The sequence below is a fragment of the Silurus aristotelis genome, assembly GCF_946808225.1.
Source record: "Silurus aristotelis genome assembly, chromosome: 29".
Lineage (NCBI taxonomy): Eukaryota > Metazoa > Chordata > Actinopteri > Siluriformes > Siluridae > Silurus > Silurus aristotelis.
The window spans coordinates 6,245,552-6,260,551 of NC_139602.1; the positions used below are offsets into that span (position 1 = coordinate 6,245,552).

The 15,000-nt window shown below is 40.9% G+C and overlaps 2 protein-coding genes across 8 annotated transcripts in view; one reads left to right on the forward strand and one right to left on the reverse strand.

Annotated features, from left to right (window-relative positions):
* Positions 1–11,159, reverse strand: part of lpin1b (lipin 1b) — a 21,078-nt gene extending 9,919 nt beyond the window's left edge. For 2 of the 5 annotated variants that reach the window (XM_083535026.1, XM_083535025.1), the window contains exons 1-4: positions 10,906–11,159; positions 3,944–4,144; positions 3,694–3,789; positions 1,715–1,944 (exon numbers count right to left, since the gene is read on the reverse strand). In XM_083535026.1, the coding sequence (XP_083391152.1) occupies positions 1,715–1,944; positions 3,694–3,789; positions 3,944–4,144; positions 10,906–11,001 (623 nt within the window). In that variant the 5' untranslated portion in view covers positions 11,002–11,159. The other 3 variants (XM_083535023.1, XM_083535024.1, XM_083535027.1) reach the window with 3 other exon arrangements.
* Positions 11,160–12,992: 1,833 nt separating this feature from the next.
* Positions 12,993–15,000, forward strand: part of gpatch2 (G patch domain containing 2) — a 10,151-nt gene continuing 8,143 nt past the window's right edge. For all 3 annotated transcript variants that reach the window (XR_014532397.1, XM_083535121.1, XM_083535122.1), the window contains exon 1: positions 12,993–13,151. Coding sequence is in view for 2 of the 3 variants with exons in the window: in XM_083535121.1 (XP_083391247.1) it covers positions 13,102–13,151 (50 nt within the window). In the remaining variant the exon portion in view is untranslated. The remainder of the gene's footprint in view (positions 13,152–15,000) is intronic.

Below are 15,000 nucleotides of genomic sequence, written 5' to 3' on the forward strand. Positions count from 1 at the left end.
GGAGCAATCATTAGAAAATGGAAGAAGCTAAACATGACTGTCAACCACCGTTTCCAAGGTTACTGTTGGTAATACAATAAGACGTCATGGTTTGAAATCATGCATGGCATGGAAGGTTCCCCTGCTTAAACCAGCACATGTCCAGGCACGTCTTAAGTTTGCCAATGACCATTTGGATGATCCAGAGGAATCATGGGAGAAAGTCATGTGGTCAGATGAGACCAAAATACAACTTTTGGGTCATAATTCCACTAAACGTGTTTGGAGGAAGAAGAATGATGAGTACCATCCCGAAAACAACATCCCTACTGTGAAGCATGGGGGTGGTAGCATCATGCTTTGGGGGTGTTTTTCTGCACATGGGACAGGGCGACTGCACTGTATTAAGGAGAGGATGGCCGGGGCCATGTATTGCGAGATTTTGGGGAACAACCTCCTTCCCTCAGTTAGAGCATTGAAGATGGGTTCGAGGCTGGGTCTTCCAAACATGACAATGACCTGAAGCACACAGCCAGGATAACCAAGGAGTGGCTCTGTAAGAAGCATATCAAGGTTCTGGCGTGGCCTAGCCAGTCTCCAGACCTAAACCCAATAGAGAATCTTTGGAGGGAGCTCAAACTCCGTGTTTCTCAGCGACAGGCCAGAAAGCTGACTGATCTAGAGAAGATCTGTGTGGAGGAGTGGGCCAAAATCCCTCCTGCAGTGTGTGTAAACCTGGTGAAAAACTACAGGAAACGTTTGACCTCTGTAATTGCAAACAAAGGCTACTGTACCAAATATTAACATTGACTTGCTCAGGTGTTCAAATACTTATTTGCAGCTGTATCATACAAATAAATAGTTAAAAAATCATACATTGTGATTTCTGGATTTTTCTTTTTAGATTATGTCTCTCACAGTGGACATGCACCTACGATGACAATTTCAGACCCCTCCATGATTTCTAAGTGGGAGAACTTGCAAAATAGCAGGGTGTTCAAATACTTATTTTTCCTCACTGTATATATATATAATTCAACTTGAAAACATACACAACAATACATATAAGAAAAAGGCACTAGAGTTAGCGCAGTGTCACTGTCTCACTCCGTACAGGGAATACGATTTTTTTTTGTCGCAAACTTATATACTAATATACACATCTGTATTACCTAAATGGGGTCTAACAAATCATTTTGCCATTTGTTTTATTTTCGCCAATGGAATTCGATTTGATCAGTAAAGTTAAAAGTGCATTCATTCGCTTTCTTTTTACTGTATTTGTATGTAATTTTTATTAAATGTTATCAAATATTATTGTATATATTTTTTAACCGAGCTGGCGTTTTATTAAAATCTTTGCTGTTCGTAAATGTTAAAAATAAACTGCGTTTTTTGAGACGATCGTCATCCAGCCGTCACAAATCGTCCCTCGAATCCTTACGTTTGCGCGTCAACTTTGAGGACAAAACGTTCACTTGCTGCGTAATATATTCCAACAACTTAGCTGCAACTCTATTGGACTATGAATTTAATTGGTATTAGTTTAAAACTATGTGATTTATGCGTTTCGGCGAACTAGGAAAACAAACCTGCGTTAGTAAAGCGAGTTATAAAGTAGCGTTTTCGAATCATTTATTTCTAAATATGACCAAATTTTACACTAGGGGAGTCGTGAGAACTCCCTCCGTCTCTCTCTCTCTCTCTCTCTCTCTCTCTCTTTCTCTGGTGTTACCTGTTGTTCTCGTCTTCCCCTTCCTGCGAGCTCATGTCGATGGCGAAGACTGTCTCGCACTCCGAGAACTCCTCGCTCGTCTCCCTCTTCAAGCTGTCCACTTTGGACTTCCTCCTCCTCTTCCTCCTGCGCTTTATCCCACCGCTTTCGGGATTCAGGGTCAGGACGGGGGAGGAGGAGGAGGATGAAGACGGGATCGGGGACGTGGCCAGGTACGAAGGCAGCGCCTCCTGTAAAACAGTTCAGCTCATTAGACCAAACACACTCATTAGAAAGTCCCCTGAGTTTTGTTGTTTCTTGCAAAGTTCTTTAATTAATATTAATAGTCCTTATGCACTGCAAAACAGCGCTCCCCGGTGTTCATGCCACTTTCTGGTCCGTATCCTGGAAGATTATTGTCCGATCTTCATCTTCGGCAGTAGGGCAAAGTCAGTCTGAGCCAAATCTGGCGAGTAGGCTGGGTGTGGTATTAAGATGATGTGGATTGCTTTTCCGACGATCGTCATGCACGAGTTGCTGAATGGTTTTCACATTTTCGGGGGGTTGAGCTCGTCGAAGGTCTTCCTGATCTCTCGTCGATGTTCTTTCGCCCTTTAAAGCGAAAAACACCGAACGACTGGTCGCAGCATCGCCGTGTGTCAAGTTACAGTGTAGTAGTTTCGAATTTAAATAGTTTTTTTTTTAAAGAAAAAAACAAAAAAATAACAAAAAAAAAATACTTCCACATACCACGCAAAAAAAGTGCGCACAAAAATCTGATCAAAATCAAAAAGAAAAAAATATATAATTGTTTATATCTTTGTTTTTATTCAATCCACCCTTTTTTCCGCTTGTGTTTTTCAACCTTAAATATATTTAACCTTAGAATGTCTGTGTTTGGGTTTAGCACATAGTTAGAATAGCACCTTATTTACTCACCACACACACACAAACACAAACACACACAGGCTGTACAGAGTCCCGAGTCTCAGACAGTAGGAGTGCTTCTAAGTATGAGCTGAGAAAGCAAAACACACACACATACACACACACTATAGTCTCCATAGTCTTCCTGAGGTCATGCTTCAAGGAACGGCGTATTGCTTCAACCTTTTAGTAGAAACCACACTTAGATGTTGCTCTGGTTAACAGATAAAACACACAGTAAATGATAACACACTCTATGAACAAAAGTATGTGGACACCTGACCATAAGATTGATATTGGCTTCTTTTCCACATTCAGTCTCTGTTTGCTCTCATAGTAAGCTCCACTCATCTGCAAAGATGTTCCAGTAGCTCTTTTAGAGATTTGTGCTTATTCAGACAGAAGAGAGTTAGTAAATAGGGTCAGGCACTGATGGAGGTGAAGTGAGGAAACCTGGGGTTGGGTTCTAATTCATTTTAATAGGTCTGGAGGTCTATAGCAGGACATCTTCTACCTCTTCCAATCCATGTAAAGCATACGTTTATGAAGCCAGGTCTCCAAACCTGCTTCAAGTTAGAAGCATGTATGGCTAGAAAAAATTTAAAGAAACAGCATGTAGTGTCGGGGATTCGTCACTAGAGGCGTACAGTATAACGAGACCCGGAAAAACTATCGGTATGGATTTTTGGTTTTAGTGCCAGCAAATCAAAACCGATAAATTGGTCGACCGCTATGCAGAATGCCAAATTAGTTACTCATTCCTCCAGATGTCTTTGAGCTGCTGCTACAGAAACGATTATGTTTTAGCGCTCGTTAATACTTACCTGTCCGTTCTAGCCAATCCGATTTTAGTGTTCGGTGTCTGTCAGGATACGGATGTATTATTGGAATGCCTTTGGGTGCGGCGCTATGATGACTTTTTGCCATTTTCACACATGGATTTATGGGAAAAATAAAATTTCAGAGCTAGGAGATAAATAGACAGGGAAAGTCACGCAAAGCATCTTTTAGATCCTCTCCGTCTCGCGTCCTTTTAGTGTTTCGTGTCATGAAATGAATCGGGGGAGTTTTACCTGATCGGCCTCGGCCTCGGTGACAAAGAAGGCCTCGCCGTTTTCTCCCAGCTTCATGTGCAGGCTAACGGGCTCTCCGTTCACCTCGATGTCCACCTGGAAAGATATGGGTGCTCGTTTTAGGTCTACGTTTCACGTTCGCGCCGTTTGGCCTTGTGTAAATAATAGTCGTCGCTAGCCCCGCCCCCTTACCCCTAACCCTTCACACTGAACATACGTGCTATATGTGAGTTCAGGTCGAGTCGCTCACCACTTTCTCACGTGAGCGCAGCACTCCCATCTTGCCGAAGCGGACGTGGAAGGGCGAGCAGTGCAGGGAGCCGTCGGGATGTTGCACCACGATGACGTCGATGCAGCCCGACAGCGTCGCTGGGTTCAGGCCGCGGTACAGCTCCTTCACCTGCACAAACACCTGCCCTGCCAACTGCCCCACGTAGTTCATGGTTTGACTCTACACACATACACACAGATTTCGGATCAGAGACATTGATTTCTGCTGCTAAATATGAGAAAGCACCAAAAAAGCGTGCCAAATATATGCAACAAAAGTTTACAAAGGCCCGATCGTCGCGCTTGGACTTGGAAAACAGAGTGGAGAAAAGGAGGGAATGAATCAGACTCGAAGAAGTGGAGGAAAAGGGAAAACGTGCGAAAGTGAAAGGGAGGGAAAAAAAGGGTGAAGAAGTGAAGTAAAGGAGAAAAAATTGATGGAGTGAAGGAGATAAACGTAAACAAGGAAAAAGATGGAAATATGAAGACATGAAGTAGAAGAGAAAAACGTAAAGAAGTGACAGAAAGGAGAGAAACAGGAAAAAAAGAAGTGAAGAGAAAAAATGATATATTGATGAAGAGAAACCCATGTAGAATCAAAGTAAAAGAAAAACGTCAAGAAGGAAAGTAGCGGAGAAAATCGTGAAAAAAAACAAACAAACAACAAAAAAAATGAGCAACTCATCCGTGTTTATTTCTGATCTCCTCGAACCCTTCATTCAGAGTTCGCATTTGTTCCAGCCTTTGATCTCACTTTATACTTGTTCTTCTTTTATATTTACCAGAAGATCAGAGGATTCATAAAATAAAGATCCTTTTCCAGGAAAGCCTCTGATTACAAGATCTCATCGAGAAAGTGAAAGGAAAGGAACAAAGATGCTTTCAGAGTGTACGGGGTGAAGCCCATCAAGAACTGAAAGTGACGAGTTAATACTAGCTTTCAAGAACTGTGCTTAACACACACACACACACACACACACCAAACCTCCAGCCTTGTGTACATCCGAAAAGTCCTGCTTGCGTAACCTGCAGCAACCCCAGTGTTTCACCACTATTCACCGGTCTATGAAGTCCTCAGTGGGCGTATCTTCCCCTGGTTTCCTGGTTTCCTACTATTGCCTGACCAGTGTAGTGTGAACAAGTTTCTCAACTTGGACACGCCCACATCCAAACTCTTAGGGTCCCCTATTTTTAAATATGTATACGTGAAAAGGTTTTCACACTACTTCAACACTCCAACAGATGGCAGCACAAGAGCTGCACACACAGTCACAGGGAGCACCAACCTTCATAAGTCGTCCGGTATGTACCACCTCGTAGATGGAAGGGTCCAGATTCTTATATTGAAATAATTTTTTTTGCCCGTATTAAGACAAAAGCCCGGCTCTTGTCACACACACACACACACACACACACACACACACACACACTAATGAAGACTCATCCCCACCATAAAGCTGATGCATCATTCCAAGTGATGCTTATTAGACCACACATAAGCGCTGTATCCAAAATAGAGCATTCCTCCCTACATTAGCACCCTTCATGGTGTCCAATAATATTGTCCTTCACTATCGACATGGACCTTCTCCAAGTGCCCTACTTATCAAATTGGGACACGGCCCAATAATTAAACGGCACTTTTATGCTCTTGTATATGGTTTTGAAACGTGGGATTGGGTTATAAACATGTTATAAGGAATTATAAGATTTGAGAAAAAAAAAATATTTTAGTGTATATATTTTTTATATTAAAATATACAAAAATATATACATATTTATAATGTCAGACCCAAACTCACCTTTAAACAGCGTCCTGACACGGCCAAAACCGCTTATTCTTGACTGGCTTTGTCCATAGCGAGACTCCAGCGATTTATTTACATAAAATAAAACCTTAGATTTTTCATAAATAAACCTTTTTTTCTGTTGTTTTCCCTCTGCTATGAACTCACGGTGATGTTGAACGGAATCGGCTGCGGTTCTACTCAGGAGGTGAAGGAGGGGCGGGTGACGTCTTATGCAAATGAAGCGGACACGCGATCCAATCCGGTGCCGGCATGCAAATTATTTCACTTCCCCTCACTCCTTTCTCCGCCTCCTTGTTTTTTTTCTTTTCCTCACGACACGTCACCAGCAAAAAAACAATATTTTATTTATTTAAAAAATTTTTTTACTAACTCTTCTGATTAATAAGTAAACATTTGTCATTTAGTTAAAAAAATATATATGTATGCTGAATAAAAATAAATAAATAAACCACCCAACTGTCATTGAGGCCACGCCCCCTTTCGTTCTTCCAGCCTCCCACACGGACGTAACGCGACGCGCGTTTCGTGCGCGCGTCTTTGCGTGCGTGCGTGCACGAGGTTTAACCTGGCCGACCTGCTGTTTGTGATGAGGTGATCGAGCTGACCAATAGAAGCGCGGTTTTTCCCCGTCACGCGCGATACCCCACCGAAATGAATGGGCTGTGAAAGAGGGTGTGAATGTCGAAACTGGGACACGAAATTGACTCCTAAATGTGCTCTTTCACACCATTCCCTTCGGTTTCCTGTTAATAAAAAAAGAAAGAAAATATGTAAAAAATACACGTATTCTAATGTTAGGGTGCGTAATATACAAGTGTGCACGTGTCTTTGCGTTATGGTGTGCAAGAATGACAAAAGTTGCATGGATTCAAAAAATGTGCATCGGATGTGTTGGTATTTGTATCGAGATGCGTCATTTTTAACATATTTGCATTGCTTAAAACTGATTTATTTGTATCTAATGATTAGTAAATACACTATTATTTAGAAAGTAACCGATGATTTGTGACCAATATCTTATATGTAGATTGATTTCTCCTAAACTGTTTCTCAAGCGCATTCAAACATGAATATGACGTATCACAATGCTACGGAGACCGAGGCGTGTCCTGAGAGTCACATAGAATATAGATTCACATGGCAGAGGTAGAGCTGCAGCTTCTTGAAGACAGAACAGGAAAGAATTTCTAGTTTTATATAATTTTTTTTTGCACTATAAAGGGCCATGTATTAGAAGTCAGAAGAAACTTAAGTAAAGTTATGGTTTTCTCTCACTATCAGAAGCACTGACCTACATTTACAACCTAAATTCTTATATTTGGTGCATGATTAATTGTATTCATTTATTTTCCAACAGTTTATTCTCTTTATTTTGTAGCGTTTCTCTTGGCTGCACTGCTTCCAGTATGTGTATGTAGATGTTAGATTTTTTTGTCCAATCAGATTTCAGCCTCTATGTGCTGTCATGTCAATCTAATCTGCCCAGAGCCTTCAGAATCAGTACTGCTGGCCTTTTTACCATTGTCTCCTTAATAAATAGCTCTGTTTCTTTAACCAATCAGATTTCAGATTCTCCTCACAGGGCAACTAGCTGGCCCAGAATAGCATCAGCATTTTTCCGTCCTCTGATTGGTTGGTCAGAGGGAAACTGTTACAGCCGAGTTTGACTGGTAAAACACGTCTGTAGCTCTGCACACATTAAAACATCTGACTTGTTTATGCCTACGGAGGAAGAGAAATTGATTCGGTCTCGGACATACTTAAAAATAAATTTTGAAGAAAAGCTAGACATGGTGAGGAGGTCAACAAACCCCTGAAGCTAGCTAGCGTGTCTCAGCCCGGGAAAGGGTTTGTTCTCCACTTCCAGACCAGTGAATACTAACGGTACCACTGGATTACAGCCTCTGGGGGGCGCTGCACATTATGAGTCTGCATCTTTTGAGAGTAGGTTGTATTTTATTTACATTTATGTTTTTGTCATGTTATTAGACAAATATTGATTCTGAACTGCTCTAGATGTTGTAGGTGCACAGTTGTGGTTGTAGTGTAGATGTTTGGAGTGTTTTTAACTGGGTTGTTGCTTTAGTAAAATGGTTTTCGCCCTCCACATGTGAAATTCCTCTCTCTGTGTAATGCCACGTGTTGCTATGTTGCGTTTTTGTATTGTATTGATGGTTTCTATAATTGCGACGTGATAGTGGTGGTATTAAGAGGTGGATTAAGTTAAGAAGGCCCAGGTACCAAATGCATGGCCCACCACTGGAATTGCACAGCATCATGTTTATTTTTTTTTTAGCATTTACTTGAATTTAGTAAGTTATGCTTCTTGATAATGAACCTATTAAGTTTTGGCTAGGTTGAAATTCACACTAGTTTTTATGCTATTTTTCATCAACTTATAACTTTTCCAGCCATTTGGAGGTGAAATGTGAAACATTTAAGTGCTAGATTGCAAATTTCCGGTCTCACAGTCATCTGTATGTTTTTCTCGCATGCGGTAAGCTTGATTTCATATTACACTTCAGTGCAAAGTGACCGTTCTCTAGGTGTGTAAACAGAACAGATTGTTGTACGCGGTAGGCCAAAACTGTCTGGAGCTCCATGGAATTATACACTCCACTATCACGATGAGGACCCAAACATTCACCCGCAATTTCACACCGTGAAATTGATTTTACTTCACCTGTAACTTCCTGGTGTGGTCAAATGTGATTAAACTGTTATCTTGTGAGTCTTACATCACAGCACTACTGAATTCTCAATTCTGCTTGGCCAGGAGGCATCAATCGTTTTCTAAAACAGCAGCTCTTATAGTCGTTTTTAACACTTTTCAAAGGACTGAACTTTTCCTATAACAGCATACCGATGTGTGTTTTTATTTCTTTCTTAAAGAAAGCTTTTAGCCTGAGAACATTTATAAAGGTCTGATACTCTATAAAACAGATTCTATAAAAAGACACACACACACACACACACACACACACACACACACACACACACACACACACACACACACTTAGCTAAGACTTTATATTATTAGTAGTTCTGCCAGACGGATCCAGTTACACACACACTTCTCATCTGCAGACATGGTCAAGCAGCGCACACACACACACACACACACACACACACACACACACACACACACACACACACACACACACACACACACTTAGCTAGGACATTATATGATCAGTGGTCCTGCCAGATAGATCCAGTTACACACACACACACACACACACACACACACACACACACACACACACACACACACACACACATGAAAGAAGCTTGTGTAAGATGTGAAAGAGTTTCAGGTTCATAGATTTAGCATTCCTCATCACTGCTTAACATTAACCTTGACTTTCTTCAAGTTCTGTATGGATGTGGTAATAAATCATTAAAAATGTTTTTGATAATGATGATAAATCGTTTATAAGAACCCACATGAAGCTACTGGGAACATTTCACCTTCACTGACTACACAAGAACATTGTTTATATGCGGAAAAAAACTCTGCTGTAGTACGTCAACCAAACAGAAATACACAGTAATACAATAAACCATAGAGGCAATATCAAGACCAACATGGCCGCCAACACGCAATATGCTGCGTTCACAAATGTCTCACTCTAACATGAGGTCGTAAAAATTAATTTATTGTCCATAAACAAAATCACCACTACCCTAACCAGCTAGCAAAATATCCTCTGTTTTCTCAGAAGCTAATTTGATTCCATTGACTAATGAGATCTGATGATAATATCTGTCCTTTATAAAAAAGGGCTAGCTAGAAAGAGTTAGCAAGCTCACTATGTTTACAACAATTACTGCTTTACGCTGTACATTAGCTGTATTATAATGGGCTCCTTATTTGGTATTGTGGTTTACTTAACATAAATGTCAAGACAACACAAGTTCTGGAGAACCTCAGGGTCGACCGTGACCCTCTGGTACCTCCACTAGCCTTATGTAACCATTATGGAAAGTTTGATAATGATTACATTTCCTCATGCCATCCAAAAGCACCAATGGGAAATCTGATTATTTGTTGAAATATAATTTTTCATGTAAAAACACAGATTGGATTGACATCAGGGTTGTCCTGATAAGACTCATCCTGCTCCGGTGAACATCAGCCTGAGGACAAAGCTGAGGACAAATGAGTAATAAAAATACCAGACTCTGATTGAACTGTGTGTGTGTGTGTGTGTGTGTGTGTGTGTGTGTGTGTGTGTGTGTGTGTGTGTGAGGTGTCAAGTCATTCCTGTTGCATAATTGCCTGAGATGCTGGTATGAAAATCTGGCGTGAGTAGGGCTACAATTAAAAACAACCTGTAGCTACGCTATGTCATTGTTAGCATGACAATACAAACATGCACTATTAACATCCTTGAGTTTTTTGTACATAAGTATGCAAGTATGCTAGTACGCAAAGATTTTAGTATGCTTATAGAACAATGGCGGTGACTGAAACGCCTAGCGTGCTACAATGCTAGAAAGTGGGTATGCTAGTATTCTGAATATACAATCATGTAGTATGCAGGGTTGCTAGCATTCAAGGGTGAAAAAAATGCTATGCTAGCATGCCAGGTTTCGCTTTGCTAATCTCTCTTCTGCCTCTCTTTTTTGGCTAGATTTTATACCTCTAATGTTGCGGCTTCTTTACAGAGATTATAATAATAAACAAAAACAGGTTCCCTCATGCTAACCATCTCTCCATGTTGTCGCTCTGATAGTGCCTCATCTCAGTAACTCTGGGAACACACTAGTTTTCTACAGTCACAGATGATCAGTAACTAATGCTCCGATAATAAAAGTGCATTTTAACCCGCCATTTCAAAATCATGGTCTAGAAATAAATGGATGATATGCAATTTTGAGTATGCGGTTTGAATTCAATGACCTACTATAACTAACGTTAGCTAACATAGCTAGCTGCTTAATGCAACAATTTAACACCAAAATAAAAATATCAGCCTTTATATAACGATATATTTGAGCTTAAAATGGTAGCTAGATACGTGATACAATTCTTTACAATAACCCGCTTAAAAATATTACTGGTTTCTACTGTATTGTAGAAATTCAAACTGGGATTCTTTTTGGAGCTTCATGCACTGCACTTTACCCAGGACCAGATGGAGTCTGTGGCGTCTGGATCACTCTGCAAGTCTTCCGGGCTTTCTATTTGACTCTCGGACTCATCAGGAATCATGGAGTCCATAGGTTCAGATGGGTTGCCAGATTCCTGCAGTTAAAACGTGTGCTAGAGTTGGAGGTTTTGATAGATCCATTTGTGAGAAACAGAGAGAAAGAGAGAAGACGTTGATACATTGAGAAGGAGAGGAGGAGATAGAGGTGTTCCTCGTAGTTCTCTTAAGGACCGGGAGAGTGGACTTACAGTACTATATTTACAAGGAACATGGAGGGTGATCGGATTTTGGGTATGCGTTTGTAACCTGAGGGGAGCTGACTGAGAGTGATAGATCTGCTGACTTCCCAAGCATTCGCTTCACAGTCCAGAGAACACACACACGGGGGAACATATTCCGACTTGAGCGGTGACCCTGTACCACATCCGGCAGCGGACACATTCCTGGAAAGTGTGTGAAGGGTTGTGTGTGTAATCAGACACATAGCCACGTATCCATTACCTACCCAGGCATAATTTTTTTAGTCACCAAAGCTCATACACGGTGGTTCACTTTTGTAGCTCTGTGAACACGCCGGAATGAACGTTTCCTCTCCGTTTTGAAGGCTAATCTGTAGCACGGCATCTTTTGAGAGTTCCTTCAAAATATGCCTTAGGTGCTAAGTAACAGATGACACACTTGATTTAGGCTGGTCTGCCACAGGAGCTGTTGATGCAGTGCTACACTGCAGTCATTACATCTCCATCACCTTTACCATCTGGTTTGGACCAACAACTAAGAAGGACAGGAACAGACTACAGTTAAAAAAAAGCAGAAACAATCATTGGGGCTCCCCTGCCCATTCTCCAGGACTTTTACCACACAAGAGCCAGGAAGTGGGCATCACTACCAACCCTTCGCACCCTGGACACAACGTCTTTCAACTCCTCCCTTCTGAACTTTGTTTCACCAAAACTGCCAGGTGCAGGAAAAGTTTGCCCTGCTTCATAGCTCAAAATCGATCATTGGGGTTTTTCCAGTTTGAAGGAAATGCTCGGTTCATCGCCATGGGACTTCTATATTACACATTAGCAGTGCCGATTAAAGTGGGAAATGTTTATTGTAGGACCTTAAGAACACTGTAAGACTATAGGATACAGCAGGGACATATGAGTGTGGGATCCAGGATACATGAAATGCTGTGAATATAGACCACTGAAAACATAGGGTCCAGTGGATCTGTGGAGGTAGATCTCTAAATACCTTGTCTTGGTAACATGGCGCCATTGGAAAGATGTGGCACTGGGAACACAGGATACTGAAGACTTTGTGAACTGAGACTAAAATTGGGAAACATACAGCCATGGAGAACAAGGGCTGGGAATATTGAGCCCTGGAATCACATGGCCCTGGGAATATGGGACTTTGGGATCACATATACCTGGGAATATGTGGCATTGAGGACAGAGACATTTGAAAAGACATAAATTTGGAAACACAGCCCTGGGAAACGAGGGTCAGGGAATATAGAACCCTGGAATCATGTCATATGTGTCATTTGGATGACAAACATATGATTTTTGGGAACCCAGAGCTCTGGGTTAGGGTTATTGGAATATTGGTTATTGGAATTACATCCTTTTGGAAACATAAAGATACAGAGAACAGGACATAGACTCTAGGAAAGCAAGAGACATGGAAAAAAATAGCTGTAGGGAAATGGGGTCTGTGGATATATAAACTTGGAATCAAAATGCCCTGAGAATAGAATCTTGGACACCCAGATTGGAGACATCTAGCTTTGGGAAACTGGGGATGTGGGACTCATACAGCTGTTCATTTGAAGAACTCTCCTGCCCCCTAGAGGCCACTGGCTGCTTCTGCAATTAATTTATTTCTTACGCGAGGAACGTTTCATAATATTTTTTTTAATAATTAAAAAAAATAGTATTTTAATAAACAAACTGTAAATTAATTTGATACGATTGTTTTTATATACCTTTTTAAAATAACTTTTATTTGGGAACATCCTAGAGCCGGAAGTAGGGCTTTTACCTTTTCTTTTTTCTAATTAATTTATTTATTTTTAAATAGGCCGTTTCCGGTCTTTGATGTGAGCCACTATGGTGGCCTCCTTGTTCTTCGTAGTTTTCCCACTAATCTGAGGATCTCTTGGGTTTTTAAAGGGGTTCATGTTCCGTGCAGCTGATCTCAAGAACCTTGGTAAAGCGGGAACCAGCTGGTACGGTCTCTTTTCTTTCCTCTTTTCCGCCTTTCACCATCATTATTATATCAACATTTAAGGAAGCCGCAGTCTACCGTTCCATCCCAAATCGCATTATTCACCCTACATTCGCGCACTAGCTAGGGGGCTCGAATAAACGGCGCATGCGCCCTACCTAGTGTTTTAGCGTAGACTAATCAATCGGTTTGACATGCGGCCAGCCTACTATCCGGGTTAGCCATTTTGTTGTACTTTAATGATTAAAAAACTCGCTTTTCAGCTCTTTTGACCTCCAAGGAATCTCTTTACATTATTATATTTTATATAAATATAATAAATTACAATTTCCTAATCAGTAAACACAGTAAACACCCAAGTTTCAGAACCTCCACCCAGTTCACGCCGGAATCACCAGTTTGTTTAAATGATCCCTAATTCCCTCGGACCCATAGTGCACACTTTGTATTCATTTTCCAGTTCATGTAGGCTACCTATCTAGGGAACAGCGCGCTGTTTGGGACTCCGCCCTCAATTCTTTAGTTTCAGTGGTTTACTTTAGTGTTTTTTTGTTGTTGTCGCCCTTAAAACAGGGGAATTTTATGAAATATGGTGAATTATAGATGATAAAACTTTTATAACAGTATAAAAAGACTACAGAAATGCTGAGGTTGATGTGTACGTTCCTTCTCTTCTTATGGATGAGGTTATAAAGTGTTATAAATGTGACATTTGAGCTATTAGGGACCTTTTCCAGATGTTGAAAATGTTTATTTGTTCCTGGAAAAGTGACCTCTATGGTACAAAACAGTACAAAATGGACAAATAAAAAACATACGAGCGTAGACAACAGACGACTGACTTGCTGAAGATGTTCTTCACTTTCTGGAACCTTTTCTGCTCCAAAAGCAAACCCCCGAACCATGAAGTTTTCCACCTCCATGTTTGACTGTAGATGTGAGGAACATCATCTCTAACAAGTTCTTCTGTTAGACACAAATACACTATTTCCAAAACTGCTCTCCTAATTCCCTCCACTTATCTGGGAAGATGTTCCACTAGATATTTGTGTTCTTCAGCCACAAGAAAGTCAGGTACTGACCTAGGTGAGGAGACCTGAGGTGCAGTCGTTCCAATTCATCCCAAAGGTGTTCAGTAGGGATGAGATCAGGGTCACTAAAGATCTTCCTCTCCAAAGCACGGGTTTCCAAGTTCAAAGCGAAGGCAAAATTTGATTACAGCGAGATCTAGAGTCAACCTGTACAATTGAGTGCCTCCAGTTTTGTGGTAACCATTTGGAAAAGAACCATATATAGTAGGAAAGGTCAGGTGTCCCAATACTTTTGGAAATATAGTGTCCACAGACCATTTTTCTACTTTTTCACTGTTCAATTCTTGTCTTTTTGGCTTTTATTTATTCAGGATAGATAGATAGATAGATAGATAGATAGATAGATAGATAGATAGAGTGCCCACCTCGAGTATATCTTCTCAAGTGACTATATAAAAAATAACTTCCAACATAAGTGAGTACACCCTCAGTGATAACATCTGTACGTCGTCCAATTCTCTCATACTGACCACTGAATGTTTAACATGGAACCTCATGGTAAAGAGTCTCTAAAGATTTGAGGATTAGAAATGTTTCTCTCCACAAAGATGCCGAGGCTGTGAGAAGATCAGTATCACCCTGAAACTGAGTTTTACAGTACAGTGGTCAGGGTCATACAGAGGTTTTCTGTGACGGGTTCCACTCGGAACAGACCTCGCAAGGTTTCATCTAAGAAGTGGGTCTGTCCAAGAGCATGATTGACTTGAACCATGTCCTGTGGTCTGATGAGATGAAGATAAACTTGTTTGGCTCAGATGT